The sequence below is a fragment of the Papio anubis genome, chromosome 3 (assembly GCF_008728515.1).
Source record: "Papio anubis isolate 15944 chromosome 3, Panubis1.0, whole genome shotgun sequence".
Taxonomy (NCBI): Eukaryota; Metazoa; Chordata; class Mammalia; order Primates; family Cercopithecidae; genus Papio; species Papio anubis.
In genome coordinates this window covers 118,188,236-118,209,680 of record NC_044978.1, presented here as the reverse complement: position 1 = coordinate 118,209,680, position 21,445 = coordinate 118,188,236, and the positions used below count along the sequence as shown (strand labels likewise).

General features: G+C 39.8%; 1 protein-coding gene across 2 annotated transcripts; it reads right to left on the bottom strand.

Annotated features, from left to right (window-relative positions):
• Positions 1-813: 813 nt before the first annotated feature.
• AREG (amphiregulin) lies at positions 814-21,121 on the bottom strand. 2 transcript variants are annotated; one of them, XM_003898758.5, is made up of 6 exons: positions 10,355-10,661; positions 9,028-9,276; positions 6,546-6,747; positions 5,272-5,424; positions 3,155-3,266; positions 814-1,065 (listed from the first exon to the last, which is right to left on the bottom strand). In XM_003898758.5, the coding sequence occupies exons 1-5, from the start codon at positions 10,413-10,415 to the stop codon at positions 3,173-3,175; spliced, it is 759 nt and encodes a 252-aa protein (XP_003898807.1). In that variant the 5' UTR covers positions 10,416-10,661; the 3' UTR covers positions 814-1,065; positions 3,155-3,172. The 2 variants fall into 2 exon arrangements, with proteins under 2 accessions (XP_003898807.1, XP_009205201.1); XM_009206937.4 differs by lacking the exon at positions 10,355-10,661 and adding an exon at positions 21,050-21,121 and having other exon boundaries at positions 817-1,065.
• Between the last annotated feature and the right edge of the window lie 324 nt (positions 21,122-21,445).

Below are 21,445 nucleotides of genomic sequence, written 5' to 3'. Positions count from 1 at the left end.
GGTTAGATGATCACTGGGCAAGGATATGGTGGATAATATGCCAGAGACATATGAAGGTGTTGATGCTTAATGCACCTTTCATTCATGAATTTCTCTTCTATGAGATGATCTCTGGTAATAGTCCCCATGCCCCCATACACATATCATAAAGGTTGTTTTGTTTTGTAAGCAGGCAACTTAGTTCATCAGCCAGACATCGAACTGTGAGGCATCCCATAACCTTAGTGTTCTTGAAAGAGCATCTACCACCAATACACCACACATTGGTTTAAAATACAATATTGTAAGAAAAGAGTAACAAGGGGAGGGAAAGAAGAAGTGGGTTTTAGATACTTCATACATTCATGTCTTGATATTAGGGAAAGAAGTCTCAAACGTAAATACTTCCTGGTTCTCTTAATATGTCACTTTTGTAATATTCAAACCTATTTTTCTCTCCTTGTCTATGATGGTCATAGTGATGGGCAGTGAGTTTGCTTTCTTTTATAATATCTAGGTCCACTGTAACAGAAAGGTAGCACCTTATCTTGATTCTAGATGCTTTTATAATTAACAGCACTTGGTATAAGTTCTACATTGCATAAGTAAGACCAATTTGGGATTATTATTATAAACATTCATGTTTGTGGGAGAACTATGTGACTCTAGATTGTAATTTTCCCATGAAGAGTGTCATCTAATAAAAAAATAAGTTTTAAAAATGAACATAAAGACAGTAAAAAGAGGGAGAAAAGCCTTCTAAATGATCAACCAACTGTTAGGAGAAAAATACACTGGAGTCTTGCAATATCAAAACTAATATTCAAACTCTCAATTTGTTTGGTTAAAAAAGTTTAATGAGCTGTAAAATAAATACACTTCCATTAAATATTAAATAAATTATTTACAACTTGAAAAAATACTTTTTACCTTCGTGCACCTTTATATACAGAAATAGCATAAAAAGTGACAATTGAAAGTTTAAAACCATCATAACAAAAAAGGTCCATTGTCTTATGATCCACTGGAAAGAGGACCAACTCATCATTTATGGCTATGACTTGGCAGTGACTCCAATGTGATATCCTGTGAGAAAATAAAATAAAACAAAATGTTACAGATAAGCTCAATTCCAGCTGATCTTTAAGAAACTTTAAAGCATAATCAGGAATCAGAATTTCTATCAGTTGTTTTCTAGTACATCGTATGAGAAATGCTGATTTTTCAGAGACCAACTCTTACTTTGGCTTGAGTTCGTCTTTCACACCCGCTTTGATTATACACCTACTTCAGTAGAAGTCTGCATATGCTCAAACCTGTTGCATCAAATTCTGCTAATAAAAATGCAACAGCAGTCATGAGAAATAGTTTTCATAACCAAATCTATGCAGTGGACATAATTAAAATCAAAGATTAAGTGTCTCAGTGTATTTATGATATACTTTTAATTTAGGAAAATTAGTACCAAGGGCATAATAATAGTAACTACCAGTTAGTAGGCAGCCACTATGTGCTAGCACAGCATATTCTCTTTCCTAAAATAATTCTGGGATCTATGCTGAAAAATCTCAGTGGCACTAAAATAACCAAAAATTCGTCCTTATTCACATTGGTGGTCTTAGCTTTACCACATTAAGCCAATACATTAAAAACTTTGATGCAATAAATACGGAGCATAGCATTGGTATGAATAATTATCCATTTTATGAATTATTGAGCTAATTCTGCAATAGGCTAATAACAAAATATCTGTACTTAACCAATGCTAAATATAGTGTTGTTCAAGCATCAGAACCATCTGGAGTGTACATTAAAAATAGAAATTCTGATTCAGTGGATTTAGGGTTGGGCTTAGGAATATGCATATTCAACAAGCACTTCAAGTAACTCTTTTCTTTTTTTTTTTTAAGATGGAGTTTCACTCTTGTTGCCCAGGTTGGAGTGCAATGGCACGATCTCAGATTACTGCAACCTCCACCTCCCGATTCAAGCAATTCACCTGCCTCAGCCTCCCGAGTAGCTGGAATTACAGGCACTCACCACCACACCCAGCTATTTTTTTGTATTTTTAGTATAGAAAAGGTTTCACCATGTTGGCTAGACTAGTCTTGCACTCCTGACCTCAGGTGATCCGCCCACCTCAGCCTCCCAAAGTGCTGGGATTATAGGCCTCAGCCACAGTGCCCAGCCCTCAAGTAACCTTAAACCTACAGAAGTTAGACAATCAATAACTGAAATGACATCATCTCTCTTGAATGTCTAAGGAAATAAAGTTCCTTCTTCAGGCAGACTTCTGACAGACTGACAGAAATCAAGTGTGTTCTTGATTTCCTTGCCTCCCACTTCCTCTGGGAGTTTTCTTCCTTAGCTTCTCACTTTCATTGTCAATGAAATATTCCTCTTCACACTTTCTTACCGTATACCCACAACATGCTCAGCTCTTTACAATAAAATAAAATATATGTTCTCACCAACCTATTTATCAAATTTACATCCCCCTCCCTTTCTATTTCCTTTTGTAAAAAAGAGTATTCAACCTATTGTCTGTCTCCATGCCCTCACATTTTTAGTGCAAGCACCCCCAACTGTGGCTCTCCACCATGTGAGCTCAACCTATCATCACAACTGTATCTCCCCTAACACTCATTTAGACTAAGCCATTTTTCCCAAGTTTCTAAAATGATCTATTCCATTTCTCAGTATAACCCTTCCTTTCCATTCACAGTTTCTTGAACCAATCTTACTAGTCCTTCAAGGTTCACTTCCAAGGCCATCCTGAACACATATTTTCCTCCTCCCTAAATAAATTCCACTGGATTCTTTCTGATTTTCATTAGAAACTTCTTATACTCCATTGGTTCCTTTCCCATGACATTTATTTTACATCTCTAGTATTCTGGTTTCTTACATTTTTTTTTTCCTATCTACTAAACAATAAGTTCTTTGAGAATAGGATCAGTCTCTCATATTTATATCCCTAATAATACTGATTAAACACATAGTCTATTCTCAATACTGAATTCCATCTCATACTCAAAGAACAATACTTTAATATAGCCATTGTTCATAATGTATACACAATTAAGAACACATTCCATATTTTTCTTGAGATTATATAGTGTTAAATTTTTTAAATTATAGGATATGATCTAAAGATATATTTTAAAACTCAAACCTGTAATTTTATCTTCAGTTATGCTATAGCATGTACATTTCCATTCTCTTGTCGAAGTTTCTTTCGTTCCTCAGCTTCTCCTTCATATTTCCTGACGTATCGTTTTCTAAGACTTCAGAGAACAAGGCATTTTAATGTTATCAAAGCTCTATTCATCTATATGTTTGACTGGGGTTTTTGTGAGCACAGGGGGTTCTACTTCATGAGTAGTGATAGACCAGTAATCACTACACTTGACACTAAACCTAAATCTGGCTATAAAATATTACCAATTTCTAAGGGGGTATTTATGTTGACTTTATATAAACCTATTTCCAGAGGACTTATATTTAAATAAATGTGTCTTGATATGCCAGTTCTGAGAAGGTATGAAACATATCCGGATGTCTTGTTTTTGCAGAACTTAGCACAGCTGCCATGCACAACTGGAGAAGATGATAGTATAGTTTTGCCACAGGAAGACTCTATGCTCGCACAAAGTAAATGATTAAATATTTTTAAAACAGGCTTACAAAACAAGTTGAGCTTTATTTATTTCTAGGTATAATATATATCCTTCTAGTTTAATTTACTGCTACTTTCCACTTTAAAAACTCAATTATTTAAAAACTTCTAGTTGTTGTATAAACAACCCCTGTTGTTAGGAGGTCTTTAACCCACCACAAAACATTATCATTAAAATCCTAAAAAGTTTTCTTTTATTGTAATAGTAGAGGGAAAAACTCACCTCAATTAAGAAAACAAACCCAGCAACTTTTGCTTAGGTTTAGTGTTTGTTTTATGTTTCAAACACAGGGAGAACATGGGAGACAACGGGAAAAAAGCCACTGTTTAATTTTAAGAGTGCTAACATAACAAAATCTATCCATTCTTCCCGCAAAAATTAGGAAATATTTCAAGCCGAATAATTACAAGTTTAATTACTACAAAACATCTTCCTTAACTAGCGATTGTTTTGTTCTATCCTTAAAAATAATAATGATTTGTCTGAGAGTCCCTCTCCTAAACCCCTTTGCATATCTGGCTTGCGGTACTAAAAAACCAGGACAAATTCTAGGGTGTACAAAACAAATTTAAGCTACATATCAAACTTTATATGCATGATGAAATAATTTGTGTCATTTTATCATGATATGATCTAAATTTAAAATAATTGTAAACAATGGCAGAAGATAAACCCTTGTTTCCTGAATGGTAGTCTTGGTAGATCATGTACACACTGGATAGCTGTTAAGGTTATTTACCAAGACCTAAAATTAGAAGAATGAGTCCCTTGCTTTTCCCAAGCTCTAGTAGGACATGAGTCATCACAGAGCCATTCATGTCCTCCCCCAACTTCCCTCATTCAGTGACTTCTGTTTGACAGACAATGCCATTTTGATGCACCCATCAGTGCCGACTACCTGGGACAGTCTAGTCCTAACATTCACTAGTGATGAAGTGAAGTGTGTGATCTGTTATTATGAGCAGAGGGAAGATATGCTGTAATGAAACAGTAATAGAATTGTCCTTGCTTGCTATGCCATGTCATATGATGGAAATTTATTTTTTAACAATTTAGTCCTCATGTTTGATAGTAACAAAATAAGCATAGGCTGTAAGTAAATTAGTACCATGTTATATTCCTAACTCAGAATTTTGCATTCTAACATGAGCAGAAAACACATCTCTTCTTGGCTGCTGATGATTTGTAGTTCTTTGTCGTTTTTGGTATCAAAGCAGTATGTCTGATACTATGAACCTCCTACAAACCAGGTCTTAATTAGCTTCTGAGACTTGATGAAGCATAGGATTTCACAGAAGATATAAATATTTTCTGAGATTCTAAAGTAACCACAAGCAGAAAAATGACATGAAATAAAACCCTCAATTATTTAAGCTCAAAAATTTTCTAGATCTTCTATAAAAGGGCTTTACATATTAAATTTCAATGGTGGCCACGGTCATAAATATTGACCACTTTCTGTGATATTTGTCAATAAAATACAAAAATATAAACCAAAGATCATGTGACAACAATAGAATAATTCATCTAAAATACCAGAGGATGAGAGAAATACTGAAAAAATTAACCTCCCATTATTGTGTTAAGAATTTGTAAGTTATGTCATACTTACTGGACTGTAATAACAGCAATAGCTGTGAGGATCACAGCAGACATAAAGGCAGCTATGGCTGCTAATGCAATTTTTGATAAACTACTGTCAATCATGCTGTGAGTTTTCATGGACTTTTCCCCACACCGTTCACCGAAATATTCTTGCTGACATCTACAAACAATTCACATTTAAAAATTATAATCACAAAAACATTCTGTGTATCTTAAGCTTACTTTCCAGATCATAAAGAACCATTTAATTCCGACACTAAAAAAGTTATGCCATGTATTCATATTTTAAATAATGAGACACAGAATGCATTCTAACTAAGCATCTATTAGTATAAGAACAAGTTGAGATTAGTTTGGGTGTGATATTCCAAGAAGACACACCTTGCCATTCTTTGTGTTTCTTTTATGACCAACTGATGAGTTCAGTGATTTGTTATGCAGTTGATACATTCCACTATTATTTAATGTGCTAGCAGCTTGTGGGAGGTAAGCGGAGAGGAGGTTAAAACAACGTGAAAGATTATGTAAAAATTACCTTTAGGTCCTTTTTTAAAGGAGTTTTTTAAAAATACACGCACATATATGTGTGTGTGTGTGTATATACATATATAGAAAGAAAGAGAGAGAGAGGGCAAGCACGAGCATGCACAAAAAATAATGGTTTATACCAGGGGTCAGCAAACTACAGCCCATGGGTCAAATCTGGCCATTTGCTGCTTTTTTGTTTTGTTAAACAACCTGCATGCAAAGAATAGTTTTTACATTTCTGTTTTGTTTTGAGACAGGGCCTCGCTCTGTCACCCAGGCTGGAGTGTAGTGGTGCGATCACAGCTCACTGCAGTCTCAACCTCTCGAGCTCAAGCAATTCTCCCACCTCAGCCTCCCAGGTTGCTGGGACTACAGGCTGTCACCATTGTACTCAGCTAAATTCTTCTGTATTTTTTGCAGAGATGGGGTTTCACCCCATGTTGCCCAGGCTGGTCTCGAACTCTTGGGCTCAAGGGATCTGCCCACCTCGACCCCCAAAGTGCTGGGAATACAGGTGTGAACCACTGCACCCACCAATTTTTACATTTTTAAATGGTTACACTTTAATTGGTTGTTTAAGTACATATAACAATCTTGGCCCACTAAGCCTATAATACTTACTATCTGGTGCTTTAACAAAAAGTTTACTGACCCTTGGTTTATACATTGGAAAAATAAATGGTTTCCTGCAGTTAGGGGTTTCAGACATGGTGCTAGAAATACAGAATTGTATATACTTTGGGCAAAACTTACTTGCATGTCACTGCTTCCAGGTGCTCTATATATTTGCATTCCCCGTGAATGCAGAAATTTTGAAATTCTGCATTACATGGATTTTTCTTCTTTCTGTTTCTTCTATTTTTTCCATTTTTGCCTCCCTTTTTCTTTCTTTTGGGTTTATCTGAAGTATTTTCACTTTCGGTCTTGTTTTTGGGGGGCTTAACTACCTGTTCAACTAAAACAGAAAAGATTTACTGACAAGAGTCTCTCAAACTTGAATATCATTTTAGAGACACGAGAGAAAGATGTCATAGCAGTGAGAGCTCACAGGGGTAACAGCCATGCACACCTCGTTACCTAACACAATATAAAAGTTAGAAAGGATTGAATAACTATAATGTATAATTTTCAGTTTTTTTCTACCAAAAAGTAGTGTCCACTCATGATTATAGTTGGGAATTACTGAGTACCACGTGCAGGTGGAAAAAAATGAGAATTATAAATTAGAGTTACTCTACATTACAATGCTCCAACTCCCAGATTACAACAGACTATAATCAAATTGATACTTTCCATGGAGCTCATTTCTGTGGTCAATCTATTTGAAAACAGGAGCCCAGGAACATTTGTATTCAATGCTTAAGAGATTTATCTTATCAGATCCACAGAAACTTTTGTTCAGTCTTGCAGTTATGCAAGGTGTAGTTTACCCACATACCAAAGATAGGAAAGGGCTTTCCATGTTAGTGATGTGCATTTTGTTATGCTAATGTCTGAAGAGGTTTATCCAAGTGAATATTTAGCAAACAGATTTCGGTAAAGAGAAAATACTATTAGTCATAATGGTCATGCAGCACCCATTAAATACAAAACATAAGAAACAAAGTGAAGGTCAACTAGGGTATCAAAGACAGAATATCTGTGATTAAGGAAATGCAAAATAAATACTGAATATTTTAGCAGATTATTATAACATTTAACAAAAGTAAAATTAGTAGCAAATGTTTAAGAGGTGGTTATGCAATTTTTATGCTGAAACTTTTCTCTGATGATAAAAAAGCAAAAGATAGAAAAGTCCTTTAAGAGAAATATTTTGAATGAACATAACTCACTTTATCAGATAGATGACAAACTATATAGACGGAGGCAAATAATAAATAGACACTATGCTGAAGTGTCGCAATAAGCACTAACATCATGGACATTTAACTTAGCCTTGTGAAGGTATTCAGCCAACATTTTCACTCTATTTCACAATGCATTGCAATTTTAAGCACTAGTCATCATTTGTACTACTAATCATTTACTTGGCCTTCTGAAGTGTTAACAACTTGAAACATGTTTAAGAGAACAGTTTCTAGACACCTTGATGGTCTAATCTCATGCCTTCAAAAATAAGCACACATAAACCCCTTCCCCACCTCACAGAAAAGTACACTTTCAGAAGGAGGGGAATTAAGTGGAGTGTGTGCTAAAGGTTTTCTCACCTCCCACTCACTCCAGTCACTGTCCCTGTGGTACCACTTGATGTCCCTTCCCCAGTTCTCAGAACCAGACAGTTTCCCTGGGAGAAGCCAGGGAAACTCAAGCCAGGACAGAAAAGGCCTTCAAGAGCTCTGAAACCATCTTGCCCTGCCTCTGTAGTGGATGCTCTTAGGATATTTAGATCTTGTTTATTGTTAACCTCTTCTTCCTTCAAACTCCAAAGTACGCAATATTTATCTCTCACTTTGGTACTTTCACTCCAAAGAAAGGGCCTTTTAAAAATATGAGATAACAGGAAAGTGAAAGAAACCATGGGTCACTATTATATAACTAACAAATGCGATTTGGGATTAAAGAGTGATTTTAGCAATACAAAATCTATGTATATTCAGCCTTCTTTAATATTTCCAGATGGCATTAATATTATTATTATTATTCCATCAGTTTCTCACCACCTAGTACTTAAATGCTAAAGTCTAATGCCTCCTGTCCCATTACTTCCTCTGCTCCCTTATTTGTGTTAAAATGCAGTTATCTGTGGTGGTGTGGGGGAAGGGGATACAAAAGCTAAGATAGATACAAAGTAGATAGGAATGGTTAATGTCTAAATTTGTCTCTCAGAATGGGGGTCATGTAGCATAGTGGGAAAGAGCTTAGCGTCTCTTCTGCATAGAATCAAACAAACTGGAGCTCTAATTTTAACTCATCTGCTTGTTACCTGTGGAACCTAGAGCAAAACTTGTTTGGGCTTCAGTCATCACATCTGTAAAATGAGGATGACAATTCCTACTTAAAGTCACTGCGAAGATTAGGTTTAAAAATGAGACATACATCATTTATGATCACTCCGGCCAGATAGGATGTGTCCACATTATGGTTCTTTTTGTCTCAGTTTACCTAGGGGATATCCAACAGATGTACATACAATAAAGCCACTAAAAAATCTGGGGAGCAGCTCCGCTTCTGAAGCAGCTTTGCTCATATAAACCCACATCTCATAGGCCATATTTTTGCTTTATCCTCTACTCACCTCTGACTGAATCATCTACAATATAGCCAGGTATTTGCGGTTCGTTATCATACTCTTCTGAATAGTCATAGTCGACTCCCGAGGACAGTTCACTACTAGAAGGCATTTCACTCACAGGGGAAATTTCACTTCCTGAAGACATCTCACTTCTTGAGGTAACCTCAAATCCATCAGCACTGTGGTCCCCAGAAAATGGTTCACGCTTCCCAGAGTAGGTGTCATTGCGGTCCATTCCAGCAGCATAATGGCCTGCAGGGGACAGAATAAGGGAAAAAAAGAAAAGGTAAAGTGGGGTGCCTTTCTCTCCAGTCAGCTGTGTTAGGAAGAAATGTTTATCTTTTGACATCAAAGCAGTTATTGCACATGTGCTATTGTTTGTGATTGAGTCATTTCTATGAAAGAAACTTTACATTTTTGCCAGCAAGCAAATTCAGCTGTCCCAATTACAGAGCTGCTTTTATGAAGTTTTTCTTTTCCACAGATAATCCACATTAATTTCCACATGAAAAAAAATCCCGCCAAATTGGCAAATTAATCTAATACAATTACTTGATGGGTAATGTCTAAAAATTCCCATCACTTCACATTCCAAATGCATTTCTTTTTTGGCTAGAATGCCATCCTGGACGATTTCAATAGGTTCTAGATATAAATATCAGATTTTCTTAATATGTGTTCATATTTTTAAAAGATTATGTCCATAAAATGTAAAACATAATATAAACAGTGGTTAATTATATCGATTATTATTGTCATTTTTCATTATTATTATTATTACTACTACTACTACATAGACAATAAACTGAGTACTAAGATTTCGGGCCCAGAGTTAAGGCACTGCTTTATCTTGCTTTTTCTTAGGTCTCAATAAAACAGCATCAGAGTGGTGCTTTTAACCCCTCGCCAGGACACTCTGAGTCCCTCTAGGAAGGTAAAGAAGAAATCACTAGACAGAGGAGATGGAGAATTAGGCAGGAGGCAGCAAACACTGCTGGGTCCAAGATCTGCGGAAATCACTTCACCTCTCTAGACCTTGGTCTTTTTAATCTGGGAAACGAAGGGTTAGGTTCAAATGGTCTCTCCCGTCTCCTCAGGTGAACGAAAGAAAAAGTACAGGGATTCTCTGGGACACCTTGTCCTGGACGTCTGAGACATCTGCCCTTCTCTCTTCCTCCTAGGGAGGGAGCTACAGTGATCACCTCCTGCGGCGCAGGGTCCGGGGAGCTAAAGGGCGATTTTTGGAGAAGCAAGAGCCAAACTCAAGAGGCAACAGCTTTTGCCTGCCATGGGAGGACAGTCCAGCAGTTCAGCGCCGGTGAATCCTCACCTGAGCCGAGTATCAAGAGCGACAGCACCACCGGCGCCGGCGGCAGCAGCGGGGCTCTCATTGGTCCTTCGGAGCGGCGGCGTCTCGGTCTCTGGGGCAACTCGGTCTCTGGGACGCGAGTTGCGGCCAAAAGGAGCGGGTGTGGGAAGAGCGAGTGGAGACCGGGAGTGTGCGCCGCTCTCCAAGGCTTGGGGAGCTCCGGGCGGCGGGCGCGGCGCCTCGGGCTGTCCCGGGACCTCTGGGGCGCTGTCACCCAGGTGTGCGAACGTCTGTAGGGCGGCGCGCACCTGCTGCTTTATAGGCTCAGCCGGGAGGGGGCCGCAGCCCATGACGTCAAGGCCGGGCCGTGGGTGGAGGCAGGCGGCGCCCCAGAAGGTGCTACCCGAAAACCACGCGCGGAGGACACACGCCCCGCCTCCCGCGTGCGTAAGGATTCGCGGAGAGGAAGTGGAACTTAAACCTCTAGCTGCAAGCCGTTTTTGAGGGCGAGCAGGACTGGGGTTTGGGAACTAGTATCAGACAGTTAAAAGTCCCGACGTTTCAAATTCTGACAACCTCTTTGTATACTTAACATCTACAACAGACGGGGATTAAATAGAAGAGTTCCGTATTTAGATGTAAAAGTACTTTAAGACCAAGAATGACTTTGCCTGATGTTTCCAACAAGGATAAAGGATGAGAGAGAGCTCTTAATGAGGAATTGTTTCATGTAGGATGGGCTTCTATCTCAATCAAGAACCCCTTCCCACCCATTTCTGTGAAAGTGGCCAGAATTTCAAATCCCCTCACTCCCTATTTCTTTACGTGGCCCAGGGCCCTCATCAACATTAATATTTATTATTGCCAAATTATACACTTAAAATTTTACCTACACCATCCCACAGTCGATAATGTTCAAAGCCAGGTGGATTTGAATTCTTCATCTGACTCTGAAATCTGCTGTTTTCCACTCTGATAAAGGAATTTAGGATTAAACTGATCCTTGAGAACAGGGTTTCTGGGAAGAACAATATTTAGCCTAAAGGATAATTTCTACTGGTGGCATATTGGCATTTAGGTGAAGGATAGTGTTCTAGACTGTGCCTCTCAAATCCCAAGATAAAAAGGTCAGCATTGAGGGCCCACTTACAACCTAGTAGGATATTTAATCATGACAAGTAGATAAAATGAAGAGGAGGCAGGAAGCTGCTTAATTTGACTAACTTGGATGTACTGTCAACTAAAGAACTGGATTTTTCTTGACTTAAAGAAGAGAAAAACCATTGTTCATTTTCCTTCACCTGGAGATATGTATCTCTTTCCTGATGGTTTCAGTAACACAGCCCTTTTAAGAATGTGGGTCAGGCCAGGCGCAGTGGCTCATGCCTGTAATCCCAGTACTTTGGGAGGCCGAGGTGGGTGGATCACCTGAGGGTCAGGAGTTCGAGAGTAGCCTGACCAAGATGGCGAAACCCCATCTCTACTAAAAACGCAAAGAAAATTAGCCGGGCGTGATGGCGCGTGCCTGTAATTCTAGCTACTCGGGAGGGCTGAGACAGGAGACTTCCCTGAACCCGGGAGGCAGAGGTTGCAGTGAGCCAAGGTCATGCCAGTGCACTCCAGCCTGGGTGACAGAGCGAGACTCCGACTCAAATAATAATAATAATAATAATGTGAGTCACAGTGCATCTGTCCTAATTCTGGGAAATATTTTAAAAGATCACTTATTTTTGATGGTATATCACAGTGTATAGTCCAAATAATATCATGCATTTAGTAGAATGAAATAATCATGAATCATGCCTTCTATTCCACATTTGTTGAGAGCGTATTTTGTGTGAGCCACCTGCTTTATTTTTTATGAAGAGGAGCAGTATAGGTTCACCAGGAGCTCAGTGGTGTGGGCCAGATACAAAGTAATTCTAATACATCAAATGATAAGAAGGTTCAGAGTGCCATGGAAAACTAGGACATGATTTAATTTTGCCTCTGTTTAATGGAAAGCTCTGTGGAAAGATGAGGAGGCCCCTCAAAGCCCTTCCCAGCAACTCTTTTACATGGAATAAAGACCTGATGTCAGAGTATGACCAAGTATGGGAAATAAGGCTAGAAAAGTGTCATGCCCATTCCAAAGTGAAGTAGGGGCCTGCACTGTCATCTATTCTGGTGGATGAGGCAATTGTGATTCAGAGAGATTGAGAGACTTGCCCAAAGATTTCAAAACATTCTTTTGGAGACTTTGTTTGGAGCTCACAGTTGGTCTACACTGTTGCACCTTTATGCTCTCATAGGCTTCCTTTCTGTTCTAGCCCTATTTTTCTCATTTTCTTCTTCTTTTTGATTGACAAGTAACTTCATATTTGTAGTATATGACATGATGTTTTGATATATGTATACATTGAGGTTAAATCAAGCTATTTAACATATGCAATACTTTCCATTTTCTTACTCTTGTTATTGAGGTGAAAACACATTGTGCAGATCAGTCATCAGAAATGTTTCACTTTCTATTTGAAGAGAAAGTGGACTATTTATATTGGAAATTGCTTAGTCTTTTTCCAGTTGGAAATTTAGAGGGTGATCATTTACAATGATGTGGCACATAACCTAGATCATGGGGGCAGCATAGCTTAGTGTTTTGGATGAGCTTAAGAGTCAAACCAATGTGGATTTTCATATACAAATTCCACCACATACTAAGTTACTTAATATTTGAAAGATTCAGATTCCTCATCTGAAAATAAAAAATAAAGATAGTTACATGCTCTTATGCAGATCAAATGGATAAGATACATGAACAAGTAATACCAGATCCTAGCATACAGTGAGTGCTCAATAAATGACAACTATCATGAATACCCTTGATATTATGATAGTTACACTATGTAAACCATATTTAAGAACTAAAGGACTCTTACAAATGGAGCTACAGAGCAAGTGAAGTAATCTTCAATATTTTCAAGCCATGAACTTAGTACTTACTTCACATTAAGACTGATCATTTTGGGTATTTTATGGTGCATCATTGGGTAGCATGGAGCGTCATCACAACCACATCACATTGCTGCACTCACTGATGTGTCATGGCATTCTGGAATATATGCATGAGTTGGAAACCAACCCTATGTAAAAATGTAGGATTCTTTACATTCAACATTCTGCATGCTAGGCTGAGACAAAGAGGAACAATTTCAAAAAGTTTGAGTAGCAGCCCTTTTTTATCATGATAAATCGATGGTCCCTTAATCGGAGTATAGGTTAAGGGCAGCCCTAAGAGGAAATGCTCCTAACCACTCAATTTGATGCCTACTCCATGAGTCCTGATATTTCATATGAATAGTGAAATGATTTCACTTTGGCTCTGCTGAAAGATGTGCTATGAAACCAAAAGTATAATCATGTTCATATAATTGATATTGCATTTTTATAGATGGTCCTAGAGTGAGTAAGTATTGCATCACAGTTACTTTTGTGAGTCAACATGCAAACCTCCAAACTAGAATTAAGAAATCCTCCAATGTATAAGCAACATTCCCTATATTATTAATAAATGCACTAGATCCATTTAGATATATATAACGTTCTTTTTATTTTATAATTTATCCATACTGAAGAATACATCCATCAGGCTGGCCACGGTGACTCAAGCCTGTAATCCCAGCACTTTGGGAGGCCAAGGCAGGCGGATTATCTCAGGTCACGAGTGTGAGATCGGCCTGGCCAACATGATGAAACCCTGTCTCTACTAAAACGACAAAACTTAGCCGGGTGCAGTGGCAGGCACCTGTAGTCCCAGCTCTACTCGGGAGGGAGACTGAGGCAGAAGAATCACTTGACTGCAGGAGGCAGAGGTTGTAGTGAGCCAAGATCATGCCACTGCACTCCAGACTGGGTGACAGAGAGTGAGACTCTGTATCAAAATATACATATAATTTTTAGTTCCTTCAAAAATAAGCCTTAACTGAGCATTTTGAGTACCTTGATATACCAATGAAGTCAAATTACCGTTAACTTTTTAACACTGTGGTTTGAAAGGGTGCCTACCTGACATGAGAAAAATTCATGTATAACTTTTGAGTCCCCCAAAACTTAACTACTAATTCCCTACTGGTGCCTAGAACACTTATTGATAATATAAAGTTGATTAACATTATTTTTTGTGTTATATGTATTGTATACTCTATTCTTACAATAGGCTAGAGACAAAAATTCTTAAGAAAATCATAAGAGAAATATATTTACTATTTATTAAGCAAAAGTGGTCATTATAAAGCTCTTTATCCTCATTATCTTCATGTTGAATAGACTGAAGAGTTAAGGGCTAGTCTTACTGTCTCAGGAGTGGCAGAAGCAGAAGAGGTGGAAGGGGAGGCAGGAAATATTTTTAGGCCATACAGTTCATCTGCAGATTTTTTCAAATTGTTGCAAATCTCAGAAAACTTTTCCAATATATGTACTGAAAAAAGTCTGTGTATAAGTGGACCTTCGTATTTCAAACCCATAGTGTTCAAGGCTCAGCTATACTTTCACAGCCTCAACAGTGTGGCTTTTGCCAAGCAAGGACTGGCAGATGGGGCTGAGGGCAGTGGATGATTATATACAATAGAAACTAAGTAAATGTAATATGCTATTGAGGCAGGAGAATAGGTTCTGGAGGCAGGGTACCTAAGGCTGACTCATGCTGACTGGATATCAGAGGCTACTCCCTTTGAAACCCTCCTTTTGCTGTGCAGCAGTTGCTACCTGGCAGCTGGAAAATGAAAGTACCTCTGATTGGTCCCCTCCCACAACCAATCACACTGGTCACAGGCTTACTCTTCAGTTGATCAGACTGGTCACAGGGCACTAGCGTAAACCAATGGGAAACCTCTAGAGGGTATATAAACTCCGGAAAATTCTATAACCAACGCTCCTGAGCTTCTTGCTTGAGCCTGCTTCCTCTCTGTGAAGTGTACTTCCATTTGAAAAAAAATATCTGCTTTGGCTTGTCTTGCTTGTGTGCTTTGTCCAATTCTTTGTTCGAAATGCTGAGAACCTGGACATCTACCCTCAACCAGGAACATGTTTTGGTAAGCCAGCCAGTAGGTAAACCCAAAGATTAGGTTTTATATTTCTTTCTCTCGCTCTCTTTTCCTTTCCAACTCAGGACCTTTGGTGGAAAGCATCTAAGCACGGAGGCAACTGCAGGTTTCTGGCCAGGGCCACTCTCTGGTGAAACTGAAAGGTTTCACCTGGGCCACCGCCTGGTTTGGGTGAGGGACCTGAGTCCTTTTCTTTCTCAGTCTTTCAGTGACTATTTCCTAGTAGCTCCTGGGTAATTGAGGGTAACTGGCTGGGACCACTTTCCAGTGTTAGCTGAAAGCCAAGGAGTGAATGGGGATGGCTGGCCTTACTCAGAAGGGGAAAGAACTATTTTCTATCTTATAGTCCCTGATCCCTATGTGTGACAGAATTGGCAGCAGCGGCTTGTCCAGGGCAAACTCACACATATTTCAGGTGAATTAAACCTTCTTTCTTTATACTAAATTCTCCCCTTCCCTTACTTGACTGGTTAAGGACAAGTTGGAGGTTTGGGCATGTTGTAGATGGTCTGTGTAAGTCATGGGGCAGGGGTGTGATTCGTGGAAGGTAATCTATTGTAATTTAATCTTGCCTAAATTTAGAGAGTTAAGTAGTTGTTCTAAGTGGGATAGGAAAACCCAAAGGTAATTGTAGAAGTCAAAGCCTTCTAGAAGCTGAAGCCTTCATCGGGGGACAAGAAGGGAAGTTCATAGTGGGTCATCAGTGGTGAAAGTGGTGCCAGCACTCATCTAAGGTCAGAGAAGTCTGACAGACTAAGTCAGGAGCCCTAAAGTGGGGAGATTCCCAGGGACCCCGGTCAGGACCCAGAATTCTTCCAGGACACCCTGGGTAAAATTTGGGTCTTCTAATACTTCTATAAGTCCAGACCACTATGGGCAACTCTACATCTATCACACCTGATTCGTCTATGGGAAACTCTCCATCTATTCCACTTGCTTCCCCGCTTGGCTGCATCCTCCACCATTGGACACTATCCTGCAATTAGGCCTATTTTGTACAAGGCAGGGCAAATGGTCAGAAATCCCACATGTACAGGTCTTCATGGCCCTATACCAAAATCTAATAGATATTATAGATGACCCCCTTTTACAAGAGCCACCTGTCTCAGGGTGAACAGCAACCACCCCCATATAGCCCTTTGCCAAGTGCTCCTGAGACTAAAACCCAAACACTGGGGATCTTACCAAGTCCTCCTCACACTCAGAGGTGAACACCATATTTGACTCTCCCTCTATCCCTTCTACCCCTTAAGGAAGTAGCAAGAGCTGAGGGGCAATTCCTAGTTCAGGCTCCTTCTCTATAACTAATATACAACAATGTAAGGAAAAGCCAGAAAACTACCCTGAGAATCCTAGGAAATTTACAGATTATTTCATTGTAGCAAACTGTTGCACCCCCTTTGAAAAGGAATGAATCTTTGAGGCCACCCATTGGGAAGTGGACAATTTATTCACCCGAAACCCTCAGAGAAATCACCTGAGCCCAGGCACAGTCCCCACTACTGATCTTAATTGGAACTATAACACATTCATGGGAATGAACAACTAAGCTAAATTGCTTGAGGCCCTCCTTGAAGGAATGAGAAAGGGAATAACTAAGGAAGTAAATTATAATAAAGTAAGGGAGATTACAAAGGGCAAGGAGGAAAATCCAGGCATGTTTTATGGCAACCTGGAATAAAATAAAAGCCTTTTAGAAATATACTAATCTGGACCCTTCCTTTCCCAAAGGCAAAATATTAACGGCACAACATTTTATAAGCCAATCCATACCAGATATTAGATGTAAGCTCCAAAAGCTACAGATGGAGCCATAAACTATAATCAAAATCAACTTCATGATACCACCTATATGGTGTATAACTACTGTGATCTGGAGGAAGGAAAAAGGGAACAGAGTAAAGAAAAACAGCAAGCCAAAATTATGGCAGTCATCATTGGTGATGCCCTGAATGCCCAAAAAGCATCCAAGGGAAACCCAAAGAGTCATATGGATAATGCCAACAGGGGCTCTTGCTTCAAGTGCAAGGAACCTGGGCATTGGACAAAGGACTGTACCAAGCCTCTGCCAAAACTAGGCCAAAAATGTGAAGGTGCCATTTATGATCCTTGGCACTGGAGGATTGACTGCCTCCACTCCCACCCAGAGGCTCAGTCAGGCAAAACTCCAGCAGTGCTAAAAGAGGAATCAGATGAAGACTGAAGAGGCCTGGGGTCTTTCTTATCAACCCTGTCCAAGAACACCATAGTTACTACCGAGGAGCCCGGAGTAACTCGGGACATCCTGAGCAACCAAATTCAGTTTCTTTTCGATACAGGGCCAAATTACACTGTCCTTACTGCTCGTACAGGAAAGCTTTCCCCCCAGTCCACGAGTGTTAGGGAACTAGAAGGAAAGTCACAAACAAGATTCTTTACTCCTTTGTCAATTAGAGAAATTTTCCAACAGGAATTTCTAGAAGTACCAAGCTGCCCAGTCCCCCTGTTGGGAAGAGATATTATAGTTCAAATAAGGGTACTATTACAATCGAAGTGTCACCCAGTGAAATTACTAAAAGTCAAACATATAGACAATGCCCCAGACCACACTAATAAACAGGTTAACCCACTGGTATGGCATACTGGGAAACCAGGGAAGGCTGAAACAGCAGTGCCAGTCAAAATACAGCTTAAAGACCCCCACTATTTTTCCAATAAAGAACAATACCCAATTAAGTTGGAAGCAAGAAAAGGCCAACACCCATAGTTGAGGTATTATTTACCACTGGGCTCTTAAAACCCTGCAGTTCTTCCTGTAACACCACCATCTTACCCATTCTAAAGTCAGGGCAATGCCAGTTAGTACAGGACCTCAGAATAATTAATGAGGTTATTATCCCTGTCCACCTATTGGTGGCAGATCCATATACCCTCCTGGCTCAAGTGCCATGGGATGCAAAATGACTCAGTCCTAGACTTACAAGATACTTTATTCTCTATTCCTCTGGCCCCAGGGTCCCAATACCTTTTTTCCCTTTGAATGGGAAAATCCTAATACCAGAGAAAAACAACAATACGCTTGGATAGTGCTCCCTCAGGGACTTTGGGATAGCCTCCATTTCTTTGCCCAAGCCTTAGGGAGGGATCTGAGGGATCTGCAACTGGAGAACAGGAGCGTACTCCAGTATGTGGATGACCTCCTTATGTGTAGTCCGACTTAGGAGGCTTCTACCAAAGTACTATAAAAACCTTGAATTTCCTGGCTAACAGGGGATACAAAATGTCCAAAAAGAAGGCTCAGATTACCCTCCAATAGGTCCAATATTTACGATATGTCTTAAAACCCAGAACCAGCAAATATCCATGAAACAAGTGTAAGCCATATATGACTTGACTTCCCTACCCACCCCCCCCCCCCCCCACCCTACCCCCTGCCACCAAGCAGCAACTTTGTTGCTTTTTGGGAATGGCCAGATTTTGCAGGATATGGGTGCCAAACTTTGGGCTCATGGCAAAGCCCCTGTATGAAGCAACAAGGTGGACCTGAAAACAAGCTAATGGAATGGATCCCCGACATGGGAGAAGCCTTCACCAAGCCAAAACAGGCCCTTACCCAGGCTCCTGCTCTTGGCATCCCAGGCCTAACTTAAGCAGAGAAGAAGGGCATAGCTGTGGGAATGCTAGCCCGGAAATTAGGATCACAACCCAGACCAACCACCTACTTTTCAAAAAGGTTTGATGGAGTGGTCTTGGGATGGCCAAGTTGCCTGCTGGCAATACCAGCCCCTGCCATGTTAGTGGAGGAAGCCACGAAAGTTGCTCTCTGTCAACCATTGGAAATTAGGTAAAATCAGTCTTAGAGATAAAGGGACACATCTGGATGATGGGGGAAAGGTTAACCAACTACCAGGACATGCTCCCAGACAATCCAGGTGTAACCCTTAAAACCTGTAACACTTCGAATCCAGCTTCATTGCTACTCATAGGCCCAATAACCAATCGTTCCTGTGAGCAGGTCATTGTAAATACATATGTTAGCCCGCCTGATTGAAAAACATCAGCCTCTCCCACATTCGGAGGATGATTGGTTCACAGCCAGCAGTAGTTTTGTGTCAAATTGGGAGCACTGATCTGGATATGCAATAGTAAATCACAACACTATTACTGAAACCCGGCCACTGCACCCTGGCACATCAGCAAAAAAGGCTGAAATCATTGCTCTCACCCGAGCATTAATGTTGGGACAAAAGCTTGACATCTACACAGATTCTACATATGTATTCCTTGTGGTTCATGCTCATGCTACAGTCTGGAAAGAAAGGGGACTACCAACTAGCAAACACTCCCCTATAAAACACAGGCCTGAAATTTTCAGCTATTGGAAGCAATACACCCGCCAAAGGCCATAGCTATAATCCATTGTAGAGAGTATCAAAGGGGCTTAACCCCTATAGCACAAGGGAACAGAAAGGCTGATAGAGAAGCCAAAGCTGCAGCCCTCAGGGTGCAATCCCAACAGACCCTAGTACTGATTCCTTTCTATGACTGATTCCCCAGTGGAACCTAAATATACACTACAGGAAGAACAGTTAATAAAGGGGCGAGGGGGACAAAAACAAGGATCCTGGTGGTATATGGGAACGAAAATACATCTCCCTCAAACAACCCCAATGGAGGATTATAAAACCTCTGCATGACTCTTTCTATATGGTGAGAGATGCCAACCTGACCATGTTCTTCACTGGGCCTAACTTAGCTTTGGTGGTTAAGCAGGTCTTTCAAGCCTGTTCACTGTGTGCACTTAACAAACCAGGAAGCAAAATGCCTCCTCTAATAGAACCGGTCCAGAGGAGAGGAACTTACCCAGGGAAAGACTGGCAATTAGACTTCATCCATATGCCAGCTTGCAGAGGATTCAAGTTTTTGTCAGTGTTAATAGATATATACCTTTACTGGCTGGGTCAAAGCTTACCCTACCAGAACAGAGAAGGCTAATGAGGTTATAAGTTTCTCTTAAAAGAAATAATCCCCTGGTTTGGGTTACCTCAGAGTCTCTAAAGTGACAAAGGTCCATCATTTATCTCCCAAATAACTCAAGGGGTTGCTAAAAGCTCTTGGAATCGGATACTATTTACATTCAGCATGGAGGCCTCAATCCTCTGGGAAAGTAGAAAGTGCTAACCAAACTCTAAAATGAGCATTAAGCTATATAAGGAAACATTAGAAACTTGGATCAGCTCACCGCCCATAGCTCTTTTAAGGATTTGTAATACCCCTAGAGAAAAAATTAATATAAGCCCATATGAAATGTTATACAGAAGACCATTCTTAAGTAATGATCTAATTAATGAAATTAATTAATTAACCAGTCCAGAAACAGCCAGTTTAGTAAAATACCTAGTTAACCTAGGACAATTACAGCAGGCTTTACAAAAATTTGCAACTCAAAGGCTTCCCATAGCAGGAACTAACCAACAATCCAAAATCAGGCCAGGAGATAAAGCACTTGTTAAAACATGGAAAGAGGGATCATCTGTTCAATAACTGTAACCCAAATGGAAGGGACTGTTTTCAGTGGTACTGGCCACGCCTTCTGTAGCCAAGGTACTAGGATTAGATAGTTGGATACATCTATCAAGAATTAAGTCTGTGATACCTGAAGCCCTGGACCTAGAACCTCAAGTTCCCATCAGCCACTACACCTGTGATCCTGTGGACGACCTGAAGTACCTGTTTAGAAGACAGCCAAAATATATTATCTACAAACTTTCCTTGGTGTTTTTGTTATATAGTTACTATAGGCTGGATAATGATAACCATGTTTCTTTCTTTCTTTCTATCTATTGATCGATGTATCAATCATCTATCAATATGCATACATATATTTTGCAGTTTAACTCCTTTTTTTCAAATGGTTGGAATCATTTCCTTTGTAGTAATTAAGCAGAATGTTTTAATTCATTCCTGACAGCATAGGTATTCAACCTTTGAAGTTCCCATTAAATCTTTTAACCAAATTCATTGCCTCTGGCCTAAAGACAATCAGCTTCAG